Raw genomic sequence first — 18,501 nt, forward strand, 5'->3', positions numbered from 1 at the left:
ATGCAATTTAGAAACAAGGGAAATAGTTATATAAATTAAACCTTGTATAAAACCTGTATATAATCCACAGTATAGATTCTGTGTGTGTGTGTGTGTGGGTGGGGTTTTTTTTTATGTACTAAATATTTAAGCTGTGTGTCATGAATATACCAGGCATAGGAACCATGAGTACAACAAAATGTCTTTATTAAATCTTAACATGTAAACATGGACTTATCTTGAGTGCTTCATCTGAAGCATAGCCAGGAGCATGGAGCTTAAGGAACATGAGTCGTAGGAAGTCTGGGCAATCTATGATAGCAACTATTAGGTCCGACCGTGAGTAAGGGGAATAAAGGGGCTAGCTAAATGGGGCACAGGTGTAGCTTATTAGAGCAGGGAGAGGCTAAGTGAGAGTGTCAGCCTTGGAGGGAGGTGTGGCTGGTGGTTCTTTGACACTGTAATGCTTCTCTGCATTGTAGACAAATGCTTAATTTGAGCTTAATTTATTTACCTATAACCCCCCACAGATGCCCATTAGCTCATGCCCTTAGTTTTTTTGGAATAAGTTTTTTGTGGAAAAAATATGTTTATAGGTGATCTGTGGTGGTACATTTCATACCATGTGTATTTGCAATCACAAAGCTTTCTGAGTTTATATCTGTTTCCATTAGATGGCGCTTGTGCACCTGGATACTCACTTGTTTTGGTTACATTTTACAGTGGTACCTTGACCTACAAGAGTTTGTTTCTTTCAGACCTCTTGATCAATTTAAAAAAAGTGCTGCTTGTAGGAGATTTTAATATTCATGTAGATGATGCAAACGATGCTCTAGGATTATCATTTATAATTATTAAACTCTTTTGGGGTTAAACAAAACGTCACCAGACTAACTTACCATTTTAACCACACACTAGATTTAATAATATCCCATGGAGCGGACGTCACTGATATAGATATTTTACCTCAGAGTGATGACATCACATTATCTTATACTGTACACACTACTGGTAGAGCAGATTAGCCGTGTTTCACCATGCTATCGACTTGGTAGGACTATTGTTCTGACCACTAAGGACAGATTCATAAATAACCTGCCCGATTTTCTCAATTTCACACTAAACCCATAACTGCTAATAATCTTGATGAAATGGCTAACAACATAGACCACATCCTCACTAGCACATTAGACACCGTTGCCCCCATCCGGTTAAAAAAGGTTAGAGAACAAGCACCTGCACCTTGGTCATACGCATGCCCTCAAGAAAACAGCCCGTAATCTGGAGAGAAAATGGAGGAAAACAAAATTGAAGGTATTTAGAATTGCATATAAAGACAGTATGCTCAGCTACAGACACGCGCTAAAAGCTGCTAGAGCTGAACACCTGAGCAAACTCATAGAAAATAACAAAAACAATCCCAGGTTCCTTTTTACTACAGTAGCTAAGTTAACTACAAACCAGGGATCAAAAAAAATGTGTTCCATCCCAGTTTAATAGTGAAGACTTTATGAATTTCTTCACTGAAAATATAGATAACATTAGAAAAACAATTGTGGCAGTTCAACCTCTAAGACCATCTCCTGACACAGTCTCACCTTCAGCTCCACAACTACACTGTTTTACATGTATAGGACAGGAAGAGCTGTATGATGTTATTATCAAAGCTAAATCAACAACATGTCAGTTAGATCCCATTCCAACAAATCTACTGAAGGAAGTGTTATATACAGCTGGTGAGCCTCTTCTAAATATTATTAAGTCCCTCATTAAAAAACCTAATCTGGATCCAAACACGCTATCAAATTACAGACTAATTTCAAATCTCCCATTTATGTCTAAGATTTTAGAAAAGATTGTCGCTGCCCAGTTATGTTCCCACTTGCAAGAGAACAATATCTTTGAAGAGTTTCAGTCAGGTTTTAGACCCCATCATAGCACAGAAACTGCCCTAGTTAAAACCGTCTAGTTTCGAAGCGCTGAAAAAAACCGTTCAAAGCAGCCCCATTGAAGTCAATGGACGCTGGGCTTCAATAGGGAAATGCACTGTAACGCTGCGGGAATGTATGAGAAGGAAATCGAGTCAGCCGACCTGCTATATGTAACTGATTCTGAACGAACTCGTCTTTGAGATGAACGTTTTCTAACGCATTTTTAGTCAAAAAAATGTTAATACAATAGTACATATTTGACCATTAATTTTGTGACATTATAAGGGAAGCCGAGCTTCCCTTGCAGTCTTAAAGAAATCGCCTCTGATCTCAACCTGCATTTAGACAGATGTTCTGTAACCACTAGTTCAACAGTAAAAGACCTGGGAGTTATTTTAGACAGCAACTTGTCTTTTAAAAATCATATCAACCAAGTTACAAAAACAGCCTTTTTTCACCTTAGAAATATTTCTAAGCTAAGCAATATGTTGTCTATATTCGATGCAGAGAAGCTCGTCCATGCGTTTATGACCACCAGAATAGACTATTGTAATGCATTACTAGGTGGATGTCCTGCATCATTTATAAACAAGCTTCAGTTAGTTCAGAATGCGGCAACAAGAGTTCTTACTAGGTCAGGAAAATATGATCACATAACCCCAATCTTATCGTCCCTACATTGGCTTCCTGTTAAGTTTCGAATAGACTACAAACTACTGCTACTCACTTATAAAGCACTAAATCTTTTGGCTCCCTTGTATCTCTCCAGTCTTTTAACACGCTACAATCCATCACGCTCCCTGAGATCTCAAAACTCTGGGCTTCTAGTAGTTTCTAGAATAGCAAAGTCCACTAAAGGCGGTAGAGCATTTTCACACTTAGCTCCCAAACTTTGGAATAGTCTTCCTGACAGTGTTCGGGGTTCAGACACACTCACCCAGTTTAAGTGCAGATTAAAAACATATCTTTTTAGCAAAGCCTACACATAACACCTCTCACATCATAACCTTGTGCTCCAGAATATTTGATCACATGCACATTATCAACTTGTGCTGTTAATATCATGAACAGCAGCTACGCTAATTGCTCTCCACTGCTTCTCTTTCTCTCCCCATCCAGAGGCTTCCTGAGGTTTAACCATCTCCAGTCATGTCCCACCTCGTGAAGATTATGGACTTTAAAGAAGTAGATGCCGGACTTGCAAACATCCTGAACCATCTAGAGACGTACCAGTGCCAATTGGATCCTGCTACATGTGTGGAGTTTTGACATTGGACCTCCTGGAGTGTTTAAAGGCTCTGGCATGGAGAAGCTGTTGCTGGATCTGTGATGATCACAAATGTTGCTCAGTAGCTCCTAGTTTTATAACCATATAGACTGTATAAGACTGTAGAAAGAACATTACTTATAATCTTATACTCCAGTACTCATGTTAGTTCTCACTCTCCAGTGTTCTGTATTGGTGAAAGATTTATGATCAAACACTTGTTGTTACCCAAATGAGGATGGGTTCCCCTTGTGAGTCTGGTTCCTCTCAAGGTTTCTTCCTCATAACATCTAAGGGAGTTTTTCCTTGCCACAGTCGCCATGACTTGCTCATCAGGGATAAATGCACACCATTCACCTTGACTGTTGATTTCTGTAAAGCTGCTTTGAGACAATGTATGTTGTGAAAAGCGCTATATAAATAAACTTGACTTGACTTGACTTGACTTGACCTACGAGTGCATTAATGTATGAGTTTTCTGAGATACGAGCGGTCACTCGGTCGTTTTTTTGCTTTGTTATGCGAGCAAAAAATTGAGGTACGAGCTCGAGACGCCACTGCTAGATGGCAAAATTTAAGATAAGCAAAGAAGAAAAAGTAAAAATTTGAAAGTACATAGTGTAAAGGAGTGATAGTAAAAAACGAGTTTTCCCTCTGCCTCCGCTTATCGCCTCTAAACCCCATTCCCCCCCATTCATGTGGATGTATTTTTTCGTTTATTTACAATTTCAAAATCGTATATGTGTTTTCCATGCAATTGGATTTGGGACTGATGTTTGTTATTTTCAGCCTGTTGTACCGTCTAGCACAGGCAGTTTAGATTTCATGTCCTAGGCATCTCTTTGAACCTTCAACATCTGCTCTTCAATCAACCGATGAGCAACCCGGTTTACAATTTTATTAAGAGTCTGCATTCCAGTGTCACACCCCCACCCAGGAAGACACAAGCCAGATAACTCCATTGGGCTCTCTGGTTGATCTCATAGGGACCCTCAACCATAAAACACACACACATACACACACACACACACACACACAAAAAACACAATTTGGCATTCCTTTTACTAATTAAACAAATAAATAAGATGCTCCACATTCCACGACATAAACTGATACCTTGTATGTATCTCCTCCTTTACTATGGTTGTACTCTAAAAATTCTATTAATGTAACTCTATTAATGTTGTCTCGTCTATTAAGGCTTGATTGACTTAGAATTTTCTGTTCCTTACTTTCCTGACAAGGGTGCATTTTATTTATGTATCAAAACACAACACTGTATTAACATCGGTTATACTTTAATTACTGGTCCCGGCATGTTAATGTATACCTGTTCTAATGCTGTATGTCCTTTTAAGGCCTGATGTCAGAATGTATACAAAATTGTCTGCTCTTCACTTTCCTAATGAAAGTGCATTTTGTTTTGTGTTTTCATTTTTTTTTAACAGAACACAATATCGTAGTAACATCGGTTACACTTTGATTACTGATCTATGTTTGTAATGTACCGCTGCCTTTATGCCGTCATTCCTTCTTCATGTTTAGTATCCAAATGACCACAAAATTATCTGTTACTTATTTTTCAAACAATGGTGCATTTTATTTGATCACGAAAGGTACCATACTGTCTTGATACACTTTGGATAAAACTTTAAACTTTTTCTCCAAAGCGAGTATAAACACATAAACAAAGGGAGTCTCTCCCTCCAAAATTTTAGGCCATAGCATTGGATGGGTGGGGTTCAGGACCTTTAAAACATCTTGAACCCAACTAATCGACGTTCAGTCAAGGAAAGCAAGCTTGCTCACTCGGCTCGACCGGAAAGGCTCGGACCCCCGAAGCCTGAAGGCCAGGAGAGTCGGACGCTTAGAACAGCCCAGCAGCAACTCTTTGGGACGAGATTTTAAATCTCTTTTGAGATCTTCCAGCAAGCTTTATTTTTGAGAACAACAACTATTCTGATCTTCAGGAGAAGCTGGAAGAACATTTGACTCCATCCTAACCGACTCAACCAAGATTCTTTTGTCTACTGCATCCGGACTATTGTGCAACAAACCAATGCAAGTTACCGGTTTACCAAACTAATTTGGATGCGTGTTAAGTTTGAACCCATTAATATTAAGGTGAATTTAAATTTCCGTGACGATTTCTCAGTTAGGATGTGATTAATTTTAAAGCTTAAGCTTGCCATTCCTTTCCTTCCTTTATCTCCATTCTTCTTTTCCTTTCTTCTCCTCCTTTCCCAATTTTAACTTTTGTTTATTTCATTTTTATTTGTGTTTTCTTTACTTCTTTTGTTTGTTTGTGTAGTTAGCTTTATGTTGTGTTTGTCTCATTCATTAAACGCCATATTTTTCACAAGTGATTGTCTCTGAGTACCGCCCACAACAAGATTCCTGCAACATCTGGTCTGAACTACATGCTGTATAAATTTTTACAGTATAAATTAAAAGGGAATTGTGTCTTTCTTGGCCGGGGAGATACCTCTTTATAGAACATAATAAAAATTTACTGTCTGTTCGGCGGACGAACAGACAAAGTAAGTGTAAGGTTAATTCCATTACCGTCAATTTGAACTTAACTTAAATATTTAGGAGTAACTATAACCCGTTATAATTACTTATGAATATTTCCCTTTCTATGCAAGCTAAATTCGCTACATTTAATGGCGGAGAATGCGGACAAACTGTTGTTCCAACTACATACTCATTTTATCTGTATTAATTGTTTGTCCCTCTTCTCTCCCATTTGCTACACTGTTTATTTAGTTCTACGGTGTTAATGTCTGCGTGCAGTAAACATCTGTAAAGAGAACCTCAGCCTTTGTGTTGTGACTGAGAGTCTCATACCATGTGTGTTAAACTGCTATTTAATTACCTGCACACAAGATACCTAGTCATTAATCACACAGTCTGAGTTTGTGCTGTCAATAAACAATTGTGCATTTTTTTAATGATGTTTCCTGTTCAAGTTTATTTTCTTGCGAACATCCTTGAGAGCATCCTTTAGTTCCCACATGGAAGCTGTATGAAACTACAGATATACCCTAAACAAACATGGCTGACAACATACACAATTCAACATGCTGTGTAAACTAAACAAGCTAACAGACATACAAAGATAAAAAGGTCACAATATGTGTGGTTTTTGTGTGGATATTGGGATCATGAGAAATACATGTCTACACTTTAAATTGTTCATATGAGAGAATATGTGATATAAAACACACTCACCTGATACAGTCAGTGTAATTGAATCACTGTTCTGTGTGTATTTTGGGTCTGATGATTGAGTTCCTTTACAGCTATAAGGACCTTTATTAGAGTCTTTAACATCAGTGATTGTGTAGGTCTTCTTTCCTGCAGCAGCTCTGATTTCTTCATTACTTCTATTCCAGTGATACTTCCAGGATCCTCCAGTCTGTATGTCACATGTGAGAGTGACAGTTTCCCCAATGAACACATTCACAGCTGGGTGTATTTTCACTACAGGTTTTGGTCTCACTATACAAAGATAATAAAAATGTACCAAACAGTACAAGTAATAATTATTTCAACATAATTTTCTATTATTATACAATAGCAATAAATGTTAAATAATTAAGATTTTCTTACATACATTCTACCTTTAAATGTGCAGTGAAAATGTAGAAAACATGACGTACCTTTCACTGTAACTGTATCTGCAGCACTGAACTCTGACTCATAGTTTCCCCTGAGTGCTTTGCAGTAGTATGTTGTTTGTCCTTCATTAGAGATTGTCACACTGAGTGGGTTGGTATTTTGTGGTTCAGGTGAATTCTGGTTACCTTTATACCAGAAAAAGCTCCATCCAGTAGACTGCAGATTACAGTTCAGAGTAACTCTGTCTCCAGTGTAGATGGAGCTCTGAGGATTCACACTCACAGTCGGTGTGGGTTTTTCTGTTGATATGAAATGATTAAGAACTGGATTTACATTAACAACATAAGCAGTTGTTTTATCTCTGTGCTGAATGAAGCATGTCGATACAGTGTTTATTTTAAAGGTTAAAGCAATGTGATTTTTTTTTTTTTACAGCTTAGAGGCAGTAAATTGTCTACAAAAATTAATACAATGATAGAACTGAAGTGCAAAAGGTCAGGGTACTGCCTCATGATGTTTTATAAACAACAATGTTTAATTCTAAAGCTGTGAAACATTAACAAGGGAACATGTTACAACAATCCCAAAGACTAATAAGCTGTGGTTATAAATTCAATTAATTTATTTATTTTAAATTAGAAAAATAAAAAAATTAAACTGAAAAGTAAACAGAGTGAAAAGAGCAGTAAAATCATTTGATCTTTGAACCATCAAGAATTTGTTTCTTTATATAATTTTGTTACTCATTCAATAAAATCTGGAACACAATCTAAAACTTGTGATCACATTCACATACAGTTTACAAGTAATAACATGCATTTCCACACTCACCTGATACAGTGAGAGTAACAGGATCACTCGTCTTTGAGATCTGATTGTCACTGTGTCTCCTTCCTCTGCAGGTGTATTTCCCTCTAGAAGAGTCTGGAACAGAGCTGATACTGAACTCCTGTGTAGCGTGTTTTGAGTCAAGTGTGATATCATCCTTATACCAGTCGTAATTCCACTCAGTGTCTCTTCCTCTCTGTATTTCACACCTGAAAGTCACAGTCTCTCCTCTGAACACTTGTGTATCAGGCTTTATAATCACCACAGGTTTAGGAGACTGTAAAAATAAGAAAATATGTTATATATGTAATTTAACACCAAAATCATTATTTAAATAAGTAACAATACAATATGGAATAAATAACATCTACTCAGCTGTAAATAAAGTTCTTTCAGAGGTGGTCTGAGACCTTTTGATCATTTACATTTACATTTGCGGCATTTAGCAGACGCCCTTATCCAGAGCGACGTACAAAAGTGCTCAAGTACTATTAATGAAATAAATGCAGATCACAATGTGTCTCAACCCTAAACCTTTATCAAGTTATTTAAGCAACATAAATATTTTTCACTTCAAATTTTAGTGACATTTCCTACCAAAGCTAAACAAGTGTTGTGCCATATGATTTCTGTTCACCTCACACCAGTTCTACTCAACAATGCTCACACTGTCTCACTGTAGATTGTACTGTTCAGTGGCAGCACAAGGAAAGATGGATTGACCAAGAGGTAACTGTTTTAAATGTATTTCAGGCAACATACAGATTTAACCTGCCAAATAAAACAAACAATCTAAAGGTGTTTGTAACCCAGAAAGCTAAAATCCACCAATTACACCAATTAGCCAAAATAACTACTGATTCTGTAATTTACTGAAATATTCATGGCCCGTGCTGTTTTTTTTTTTTTCTTTTTTCTTTTTAACTGTTTGGTTGAAAAGCCTTTTTTTATTTAAATACATATACACTGGCGATCAAAATTAGAGAACAATTTATAAACAATTGAACAATTCTGAAATAATGTCATCTTCACTGCTCAACAGTTGAAAAAGTTTTTGTCCTGTCTATACCATGCTACCAGAACACCTTTTCCACAAAATAACTAAGGCATTTCCAAAAAAAACATTATTTTGCAGAAAACACACTGATCAAAATTAGAGAACAACAATGACTGTAGCATGCAAAAAGATTCCAACAACATTTTCTGAGGGTTACAACAGTCAGCAATTAGTAGGAAGTGTAGAGGCCTCTGCTCTGAATTACTTCAGCACATCTGCGGCCACAGGACAGCACTAGTCTCTCACACTGCTCTGGTGTGATTTTGGTCCACTCTTCTTTCAGTCTCCTTCACAGTTCGGTGACTGGCCATGACTTGATTCTTTCTGCTAATGAGAGGTTTGGTCACTGCAGAGTTGCTTTCAATCCAAATGCTCTTAAACGTCGAGACACTGTATGACGAGACAGATCCTTACCCTGTTCAGCGCTGAACTGGTGAGCAATTCCAGCTGCAGTGTGGAAACGATTGCCCATTGAGATCCTCCGCAGTATTGTGTCCTCTTTTGTATTTGTCTTCTGTGGACGACCAGCCTTCTTGGCGGACTTGAATGAGTTTGTGATGTTGTAAAGATTCAATATTCTTGAAATCACAGATTTGGAACGACCAACTTGTCTTACTATGGCTGATAGGGTCATCCCTTTGGCCTTCATCTGGACAACCTGCTGCCGGAGGCTTTCAGTCACTTTAGAACGGCCCACCATCTTGCAGAGTCAGTGAAACTGGAAGTTAGGCTGCCAGTTAAATAGGGGTTGACAGATAATCAAGGAAATTAGCACCAGGTACCAGATTAACACCAATAACTGGGAGGTATCTAAAAGTGTTCTCTAATTTTGATCAGTGTGTTTTCTGCAAAATAATGTTTTTTTTAAATGCCTTATTTTGTGGAAAAGGTGTTCTGGTAGCATGGTATAGACAGGACACAAACTCCTTCAACTGTTGAGCAGTGAAGATGACATTATTTCAGAATTGTTCAATTGTTTATAAATTGTTCTCTAATTTTGATCGCCAGTGTACATTGGTCAGCAATAGGCATAAACACATATACAGCTTATTTACTGGGGTTTCTGGTTTCAGAGCTCAGCATGCAATGTAAAATTTGCCCACTCTTCTGTAAGGTACATGTTGACATTGTTGACAGTGTTACAGTGTTGAACTTTTATGTTTTAATATGTTTTATTTTACATGTTTATTAGTGTTTTAATGTTTTAAGCATCTAAGGAATAAAGTCAAAGCCTTTACACGTTAAAAGGTTAAAAGTGAATCTTCAATTATCTTCATTTTGTTTTTTTATTGATTGACATTTTTCCAGGATTTTTATTTTGACTTTCTTTTTTTTACTGTTAGGAGGTATGGCTATTTACATTTACATTTACATTTGTGGCATTTAGCAGACGCCCTTATCCAGAGCAACGTACAAAAGTGCTTTGAGTCTCTAGTAATTAATAAAACTACACTGGTACGCAAGATTATAAACTTAATATAAATATAACTCGAATTCTACAAACTTGGAAAGTGCTAATTTAGGTATTTCAGGAGGAGGTAGGTTTTCAGTCGTCGTTTGAAGATAGTCAGGGACTCTGCTGTACGGACATCTAGGGGAAGTTCACTCCACCACCTCGGTGCCAGAACAGAGAAGAGCCTTGAAGTGTACTTACCTCTCATTCTGAGAGAAGGTGGTATTGTTGTACCTTGGCTATTGTTTGATCTTGTTTGTATTTAAGATAATACACAAAAAAACTTAAAGTCTGCAGTTATAGTTTTATTTTATAACATTGTGTAAATGCTAACAAAACATCTTTGTCCAGAAAACTCATAGAAAAATGTTCACATAACATAATTTATTGGGACACATTGGAAAATAATTACAAGTAATTTTGACTAGAAAAACTGTGTTAGCTGTACAAAAAATAAATATGTGACTTTACTGAGTGATTTGAGTTGAGTGAACAACTACACTGTTAGCTGAACAAAAAAGAGATATGTGACTTTACTCAGTGATTTGAGTTGAGTGAACAACTACACTGTTAGCTGAACAAAAAATAGATATGTGACTTTACTCAGTGATTTGAGTTGAATGAACAACTTGGTCCAAAGTTGAGTAAACTCAAAAAAGCTGTGCAGCAAGTTGCCTTGAAATTTTAAGTTAAGTCAACTTTTCATTTTTTTACAGTGTATAATTGTTTATAAATTGTTCTCTAATTTTGATCGCCAGTGTAGGTGAAGAGAATAGAGGTGATGAGGAGGTGATAGGTAGGTATGGCTTTAAGGAGAGGAATGTGGAAGGGCAGATGGTGGTAGATTTTGTTAAAAGGATGGAAATTGCAGTGGTGAACACTTATTTTAAGAAGGAGGATCAAAGGGTGACCTATAAGAGTGGAGGAAGGTGCACACATGTGGACTATGTTCTATGTAGGAGATGCAACCTGAAGGGGATTGGAGAGTGTATGGTGTTGGCAGGGGACAGTGTAGCTAGACAGCAACGGATGGTGGTGTGTAGGATGGTTTTAAAGGTAAAGAAGATGAGGAGGAGTGTAAAGACTGAAAGAAGAATTAGATGGTGGAAACTGAAGGTGGAAGACTGTAGTGTGCGAGTGTACCTAGAAAGGTACATGGTGTGACATCTGGAAATAGAAAGGAAGACAAAGAGACATGGTGGTGAAATGAAGAAGTGCAGGAAAGCATTAGGAGAAAGAGGTTGGCAAAACAGAATTGTGATCAACAGAGTTATGAGTAAAGTAGACAGGAGTACAAGGAGATGCGGCAGCAGGTAAAGAGGGATATGGCGAAAGCCAAGGAAGAGGCATATGATGAGCTGTATGAGAAGTTGGACACTAACGAAGGAGAAAAGGATTTGTACCTGCAGCTGATCAACGAGGAAAATGAGAGAGAGAGAAGGTTGGATGGTGTGGAGTTGGTGAAGCAGGAAGTGCATATGATTAGTAAGGAGGAATTGAGAGCAGCAATTAAGAGGATGAAGAGTGGAAAGTCGGTTGGACCAGATGGCATACCCGTAGAAGCATGGAGATGTTTATGTGAGATGGCAGTGGAGTTTTTAACAAGATTGTTTAACAGGATTTTTGAAGGTGAGAGGATGCCTGAGGAATGGAGAAGGAGTGTGCTGGTACCGATCCTTAAGAACAAGGGGGATGTGTAGACCTGCAGTAACTACAGTGGAATTAAGTTGATCATTCACACTATGAAGTTTTGGGTTAGAGTAGTGGAAACCAGGCTGAGAGAAAAGGTAACCATCTGTAAACAACAGAATGTATTTATGCCGTGGAAGAGCACAACAGATGCATTATTTGCTTTAAGAATGTTGATGGAAAAGTATAGAGAAGGTAAGAAGGAGTTGCATTGTGCGTTTGTGGATTTAGAGAAAACATATGACAGAATGCACCACCCTCTGGAGGGCTCACCTGTCCTGCATGGTGCTGTTCCCGAACTAGGAAGTGATGCTACCCGTCAGAACCCTTTTAGTGGTACAAGTGTAAAAAGTCTTTAGCACCTGAGTCCACTATCAATTCCTTAGTCTTGCTAACGGTCAGAAGAAGGTTGTTCTCCTGGCACAATCTCTCCAGGTTTTTAACCTCCTGTAGGTAGGCCATCTCGTCGTTGTTGTAGATTAGGCCCACCACAACAGTGTCATCAGCAATCTTGATGATAGTGGTGGAGTTGCAAGTGCCACACAGTCGTATGTGTACAGTGAGTACAGCAGGGGGCTCAGAACACAACCCTGGGGAGCTCCAGTCCAGGGTCGATAACGTGTGTTTTTCCACTCGTACGGCTTGTGGTCTGTCTGTCAGGAAGTTAGAGATCCATTGGCACAGCGGCAGAGTCCCAGGACCTCCAAATTAGAGGTGAGTGTGGAGGGAATTATGCTGTTAAATGCTGAACTGTAGTCCACAAACAGCATCTTTGTATAATTCCCTTTTCTATAGTCCAGGTGGCTCATTGTAGTGTGGAGGAGATGAGCAATTGCATCCTCAGTAGAACGGTTCTGGCAGTATGCGAACTGTAGAGGATCCAGGGTGTCTAGTAGTGAGGCAGTGACGAAGTCTATGACCAGTCTCTCAAAGCACTTTATCACTACTGAGGTCAAGGCTACAGGGCGATAGTCGTTGATGTCAGCCAGCCGCCCGAACATTTCCGCGATCACGACTTCCGCTTCCGGTTCAGCGACATCTTTCAGCCGGCAACACCGGCATACCCGCCATCTTGTATCTGTATAAATAGCCACCGGCTGCCTGCGCTCGCTGCCAGATTGTCTCGTTCGGCTCCGTGCTCTTGAGACCTTCCTGCCCTTATTTTTTTACCTGTGGAATGTTTACATTCATGTTCGGATCTCTCGGTTTTTCGGATTTTTGCCTGCCCTCGGTTTTTCGGATTTTTGTATCCCCTTTGCTCTGTTCTCCGGCTCTCTCCCTCTGGCTGTTTTCGGACTCACTTCTGTTTTCGGACACGCCCCCCCGCTTCGCCCCGCTCTGCTTAACCCAGCGTGTGCTACTACTATGTGGTCAAAAGTATTTGGACATTATTGTTTTTCTTTTTTTTCTATATTAACCCAGTGTGTGCTTCTGTTGTTTGCTCATAGGTTTTTCTACATGTTGCTTTCCTGCCTGTTCTATCCTTCTCATCTGTTTCTTCCACTTTAACCCTGCCGCGACTGTGTTTTGTGCTGTTTATTCGGACATTAAATATTTCCTGCCTGTGCAACCCTTCTCTCTCAATTCTTATCGTCTGGAGCATCCTGCATTTGGGTCCTATCATCCAGTCACTCTGCACCTACCGTTGCACCCGAGCTCGCTGACAGTTGATGCAGGCGGGCTGGGTTTTTTTTGGGGACAGGAACAATGGTGGACTGTTTGAAGCAACAGACTCTTCCAGTGAGAGGTTGAATATCTTAGTGAACACCAGTGCTAGCTGGTCAGCGCAGCCTTTCAGAACCAGACCTGTGATGCCATCTGGTCCTGCTGCCTTCCTGGTATTCACTCTCTTGAATGCCCTCCTCACGTCATGCTCCGTGATGGTGAAGGTGTTCACCTCTCTGGCTCTCTTCAGCATCCAGCAGAGCAGCCACTGATTGGTCAGTCCAGCACGCGACGTCCCTCTGAACCGGAGCTTCCTGTTTTAGCCTTTGTTTGTAAACAGGCATGAGGAAGATGGTGGCATGGTTCAATTTTCAAACGATGGACATGATTGTGGCTTGTAGCTGTTCTTGAACGGTGTGTAACAGTGGCCCAGTTACACGCCAACAGGTTGGCACTGTTAAAATCTCCTACCACAATGAGCGCAGCATCCCGATGCTGTTTTTGGTGAAGTGTTAGTGTCTCATGTAAATCCCATACTGCAGTGTCCGTGTCCGCTTGAGGTGGAATATAAATGGCACTGACTATGACCAAGCTGAGTTCTTGAGGTAGGTAGATAAAAGGGCCAACATTTGATGGTCAGTAGTTCCAGGTTTGATGTGCAGGAGCATGAAAGGGGAATGATGCTCGCGCTGTCGCACCAGTGGTTGTTCACCATCAGATACACTCCACCTCCTCTTGACTCCCCGACTCCAGTGTTCTGTCCATGAGGTAAACCGAGAAAAACTCGGCTGGTTGGATCTCGTGGTCTGGTACCGCTCAGTTCAGCCATGTCTCTGTGAAGCAGGGAAGGTGTGCGCGTGCCCTCAGCCTGTTCCTGACACCAGCTCGTTTCCCTCGTCGACGCCGGTATGGGTAGCGTCTTTTGTTTTCCCTTAAAAACGGTGAAAGGTGAGTGCAATGTACACCAATATATATGAGTGTCTCTGTCATATCTAATGATGTCCATCTTCTGTAGATGGAATGGTAATTAAGTAAATAAAAGTATAAAATAAACAAAAAAAAGAGAAAACATAGCCGGAGCAGTCATGATGGCAGCTGACCTCACCGGCGCCATCTTGGCACCATCTTGGTACATTAATTCAATTATTAAAATTTTTGCAAAGGGGGTACCAATTTTTTTTCCATGTCTGTATGAATACACACATATGATTGGTCAATTAATAACTCCTTATACACTAATCTTTTACACTCAGTGTGTTATGCAAGGAACCGGAGGTGAAAGCCAATGTGAAAGCAAAGACAGTTTATTGCGAAACAGGGCTGAGCCAACACAAACACTCGTTTTAATGGTGAGATATCCGGTGGTACGCTCCGGGAGCGCGGTTCACTAAGTCCCAAACTGAAACGAAAGGTAGTCTGTAGATTATCCATGGTTGCACTTGGGAGAATGTTGGGTAAGCAGCGCATGCGTTGACATAATAACGGACAATGGGTCGGTGTGAGTGAGGGGTTTATATGTGTGCGTGGAGATGTGCATCAGGTTTGTGGAATCAATAGTCAGTCGAGGAGCTCTGTGCGGGCGGGGCACGCACGGGAGAAGAGGCAGGGAGCTCCCTGACACCACCCCCTCCCCCAGGGGCGGCACCGGATGCCCTGACCCGGCATGGGTGAACGGTATGGAACTCCACCGGGTCCAACACGTCCTGCCTGGCTACCCAAGACCGCTCCTCCGGACTGTACCCCTCCTAGTCCACCAGGTACTCGAGGCGACCCCCTGTGCCGTCGGGAATCCAGGACCTCCTGCACTGAGTAGACGCCAGGCTGATCCACGACCTCCGACTGGACGGCCACCGTAGGGTCACCTGGCGGGCGAGAGACAGGTAAGACACATGGCTTTAGCAGGAACACATGGCCGATCTTCCTGGAAACCCTAAAGGGCCCAATGAACTGAGGGCTAAGCTTTCGGCATGGCAGCTTCAACCTCAGGCCTTTGGTTGACAGCCACACCAGTGCCAGAAGCGGTGCAGAAGCGGGGAGACTCCAGAAGCGGGGAGACTCCAGACACCTTGCGTCAGCCTGACTGCGGGTGTTGAGGAGGGAAACACCTTCACAGCTAGGTGTGAGCCGAATCCCAGACCCTGTTGCTTTCCCGGAACCAGGCATCAACCGAGGGCACGTTGCTGGGCTCGTCCGACTACGGGAACAGGGGCGGTTGGAACCCCAGCATGCACTGAAAGTCCTGGCGGAGCGAGTTCTGAGCGTACTCCATCCATGGCAGGAAACGACAAAAATCCCCCTGGTCCTGGCTGCAGTAAGTCCTCAAGTACCTGCCCAGCTCCTGGATCTTTCGTTCCGCATGGTTGTTGGATTGCGGGTGGTAACCGGACGTCAGGTTTACCGATAACCCCAGGAGCTGGAAGAAGGCCTTCCAAACACAAGACATAAACTGGGGTCCACAGTCCTAGACTATCTCCTCCAGTAGGCCGTAGTTCCTAAAGATGTGCTGAAACAGGGCCTCGGCTGTCTCGAGGGCGGTTGGCAGGCCCTTGAGGGGGATGAAACGGCAGGCCTTGGAGAAGCAGTCCACCACTACCAGGACGCACATGTTTCCACCCGACCGTGGTAGGTCGGTCACAAAATCGATTCCCAGGTGGGAACAGGGGCGCTGTGGGACGGGGAGCAGCACCAGCTTGCCTACTGGCAGGTGGCGTGGTACCTTGGATATGGCGCAGGTGGGACACTCCTGGACGTACCGGGTGATCTCCTCCATCATCCTTGGCCACCAGTATCATGTCTGGATGAGCTGGACTATCCGTCTCTCCCCAGGGTGGCCCGTGCCCGGTCCCTCATGTACCGACTGGATAAGCCTGCATCAGCAGGAGGTGGGGACGAAGACACGTCCTTTGGGACACCCCTCAGGGGCTGGTTCCTGGAGAGAGGCCATGCGGATCTTGTTGTCAACTGCCCCACGACGAGTGCGGGAGGAAGGAAGGAGACCGGATCGCTGGGTGCCTCAGGCCTGAACACCCAGGAGAGGGTGTCAGCCTTTCCATTCAGTGCCCCGGCTCGGTAGGTGACGTGGAACTGGAACTGGGTGAAAAAGAGGGCCCATCGAGCCTGCTTGGGGTTGAGTCTCCGGCCCTCCCGTAGATACTGGAGGTTCTTGTGGTCGGTGACCACAGTAAACGGGTGCTCGGCTCCCCCCAGCCAGTGCCTCCATTCGTCCAGGGCCAGCTTTATCACAAGAAGCTCGCGGTTGCCGATGTCGTAGTTCTGTTCCGCAGCAGAGAGCTTGTGCGAGAAGGCGGCGCACGGGTGGAGCTGTGGAGGGGTGCCTGACAGCTGGGAGAGGCATCGACCTCGACCACAAAGGGCCTCTGGGGATCTGAATGACAGAGATCGTTAAAGGCCTCCTGGGCCTCTTGAGTCAACTTCAAGGTTTGCGCTTTACCCCTGAGGAGGGAAGTGAGGGGAGGGGTGGTCTGACTGTAACCCCAAATGAACCGGCAATAGAAGTTTGCGAAGCCCAGGACGCATTTGAGCTCCTTAATAAACCCTGGGACGGGCCAGTCCCTCACTGCCTTCACCTTCCCCTCGTCCATCTGTATCCCCTGTGCACTGATCACATAGCCCAGAAACTGGATCCTCTTACGGTGGAACTCGCACTTCGAGAGGGTTAGGTAGAGCTTGTGGGAACAAAGTGCCCCTTAGGACATCACGTACATGGCTATGGTGTTCCTCCAGGTTCCGTGAGTAGATCAAGATGTCGCCAATGTAGACCATAACATACTTCTGGAGGGCGGCTGGAGCGATGGAGAGGCTGTACGGAATGACCCAGTACTTATAGTGTCCAGAGGGGGTGATGAAGGCAGTCTTCCATTTGTCTCCCTTTCTGATGCGTACCAGGTCATAGGCGTTTCGGAGATCTAGTTTTGAAAACACCCGTGCCTCCCTTAGGTCCTCCAGAGTGGATGGAACGAGCGGGAGATGGTAAGGGAGAGGTGTGATCTGGGCGTTTAGCTGTCGGTAATCAATGCAGGGACGAAGACCCCCGTCCTTCTTCCCCACAAAGAAAAAACTCAAGGCAGCCATGGAGGAGGAATGGGTGATGAACCCCTGCCGTAGAGCCTGCTGAACGTATTCATCCATTGCCCAGTGTTCAGGAGCAAACAGGGGATAAACTCGGACCTTGGACAGCTTCGCTCTAGTCCCAGGACCTGTGATGGGGAGAGACGAGTAGCCTCCTGAGCACAGAACACATCCCCAAATGCCTGGTACTCCTCGGTAATCTCTGAGTCTTGGTCGTGGCTTCCTCCACCCTGGTGGCACCCACCATGGCTCTGGGGACCCGGGAGCATTTCGGGGCATGTTGTTGCACCCAGGGCCTCCCCAGGATCACACTGATGGTTGAGCCGTCGAGCACCATCAACCTGATGTCCTCGCGATGGAACAGCCCCACCTGTAGAGGGACAACCGGTGCTTTACCCAGCCCCGACCCAGTGGGCGTCCCTGGATGGTCTAGACCGCTAAGTCCTGGGAGCCCCTCTCATAGTCATAGGTGGTCGAGGCAGGCTTGAGAGATGAAGTTCCCTGCCAAGCCAGAGTCAACCAGATCATGCACAAAGATAGAGAGAGCGGGAGTTAGAAGTGTGCCGTTGAGTTTAGTCAAAGGAGATATGTCTGAAATCGTGGGATGAGCAGCGCATGCATTGAGATAATAACGGACAATGGGTCGGTGTGAGTTAGGGGTTTATATGTGTGCGTGGAGATGAGCATCAGGTGTGTGGAATCAAGTTTTCCAGTTCACCTCACAACAGCCCTTCTCAGCCATACTTACACTGTCTCTCTTTATTAATAAAATAATTTAAGAATTAAAAATATTTAAGTCTGCTGTATGTACTGTATTTGTGTAAATTTTGCTATATTGGTATTCTGCCCAAATGTATGTTTAATTTTGTGCAGAACACTTAACAAAAAGTCTCTTACTCACCGATAACTTTTACCCAGA

The 18,501-nt window shown here is 42.7% G+C and overlaps 1 protein-coding gene across 1 annotated transcript in view; it reads right to left on the reverse strand.

Moving 5' to 3' along the window:
* Positions 1-18,501, reverse strand: part of LOC124387534 (vascular cell adhesion protein 1-like) — a 78,263-nt gene that overhangs the window by 36,094 nt on the left and 23,668 nt on the right. Inside the window, exons 5-6 of the mRNA XM_046851945.1 lie at positions 6,843-7,100; positions 6,412-6,681 (exon numbers count right to left, since the gene is read on the reverse strand). Coding sequence (XP_046707901.1) covers positions 6,412-6,681; positions 6,843-7,100 — 528 coding nt within the window. The remainder of the gene's footprint in view (positions 1-6,411; positions 6,682-6,842; positions 7,101-18,501) is intronic.

The sequence above is a fragment of the Silurus meridionalis genome, chromosome 6, assembly GCF_014805685.1.
Source record: "Silurus meridionalis isolate SWU-2019-XX chromosome 6, ASM1480568v1, whole genome shotgun sequence".
NCBI lineage: Eukaryota > Metazoa > Chordata > Actinopteri > Siluriformes > Siluridae > Silurus > Silurus meridionalis.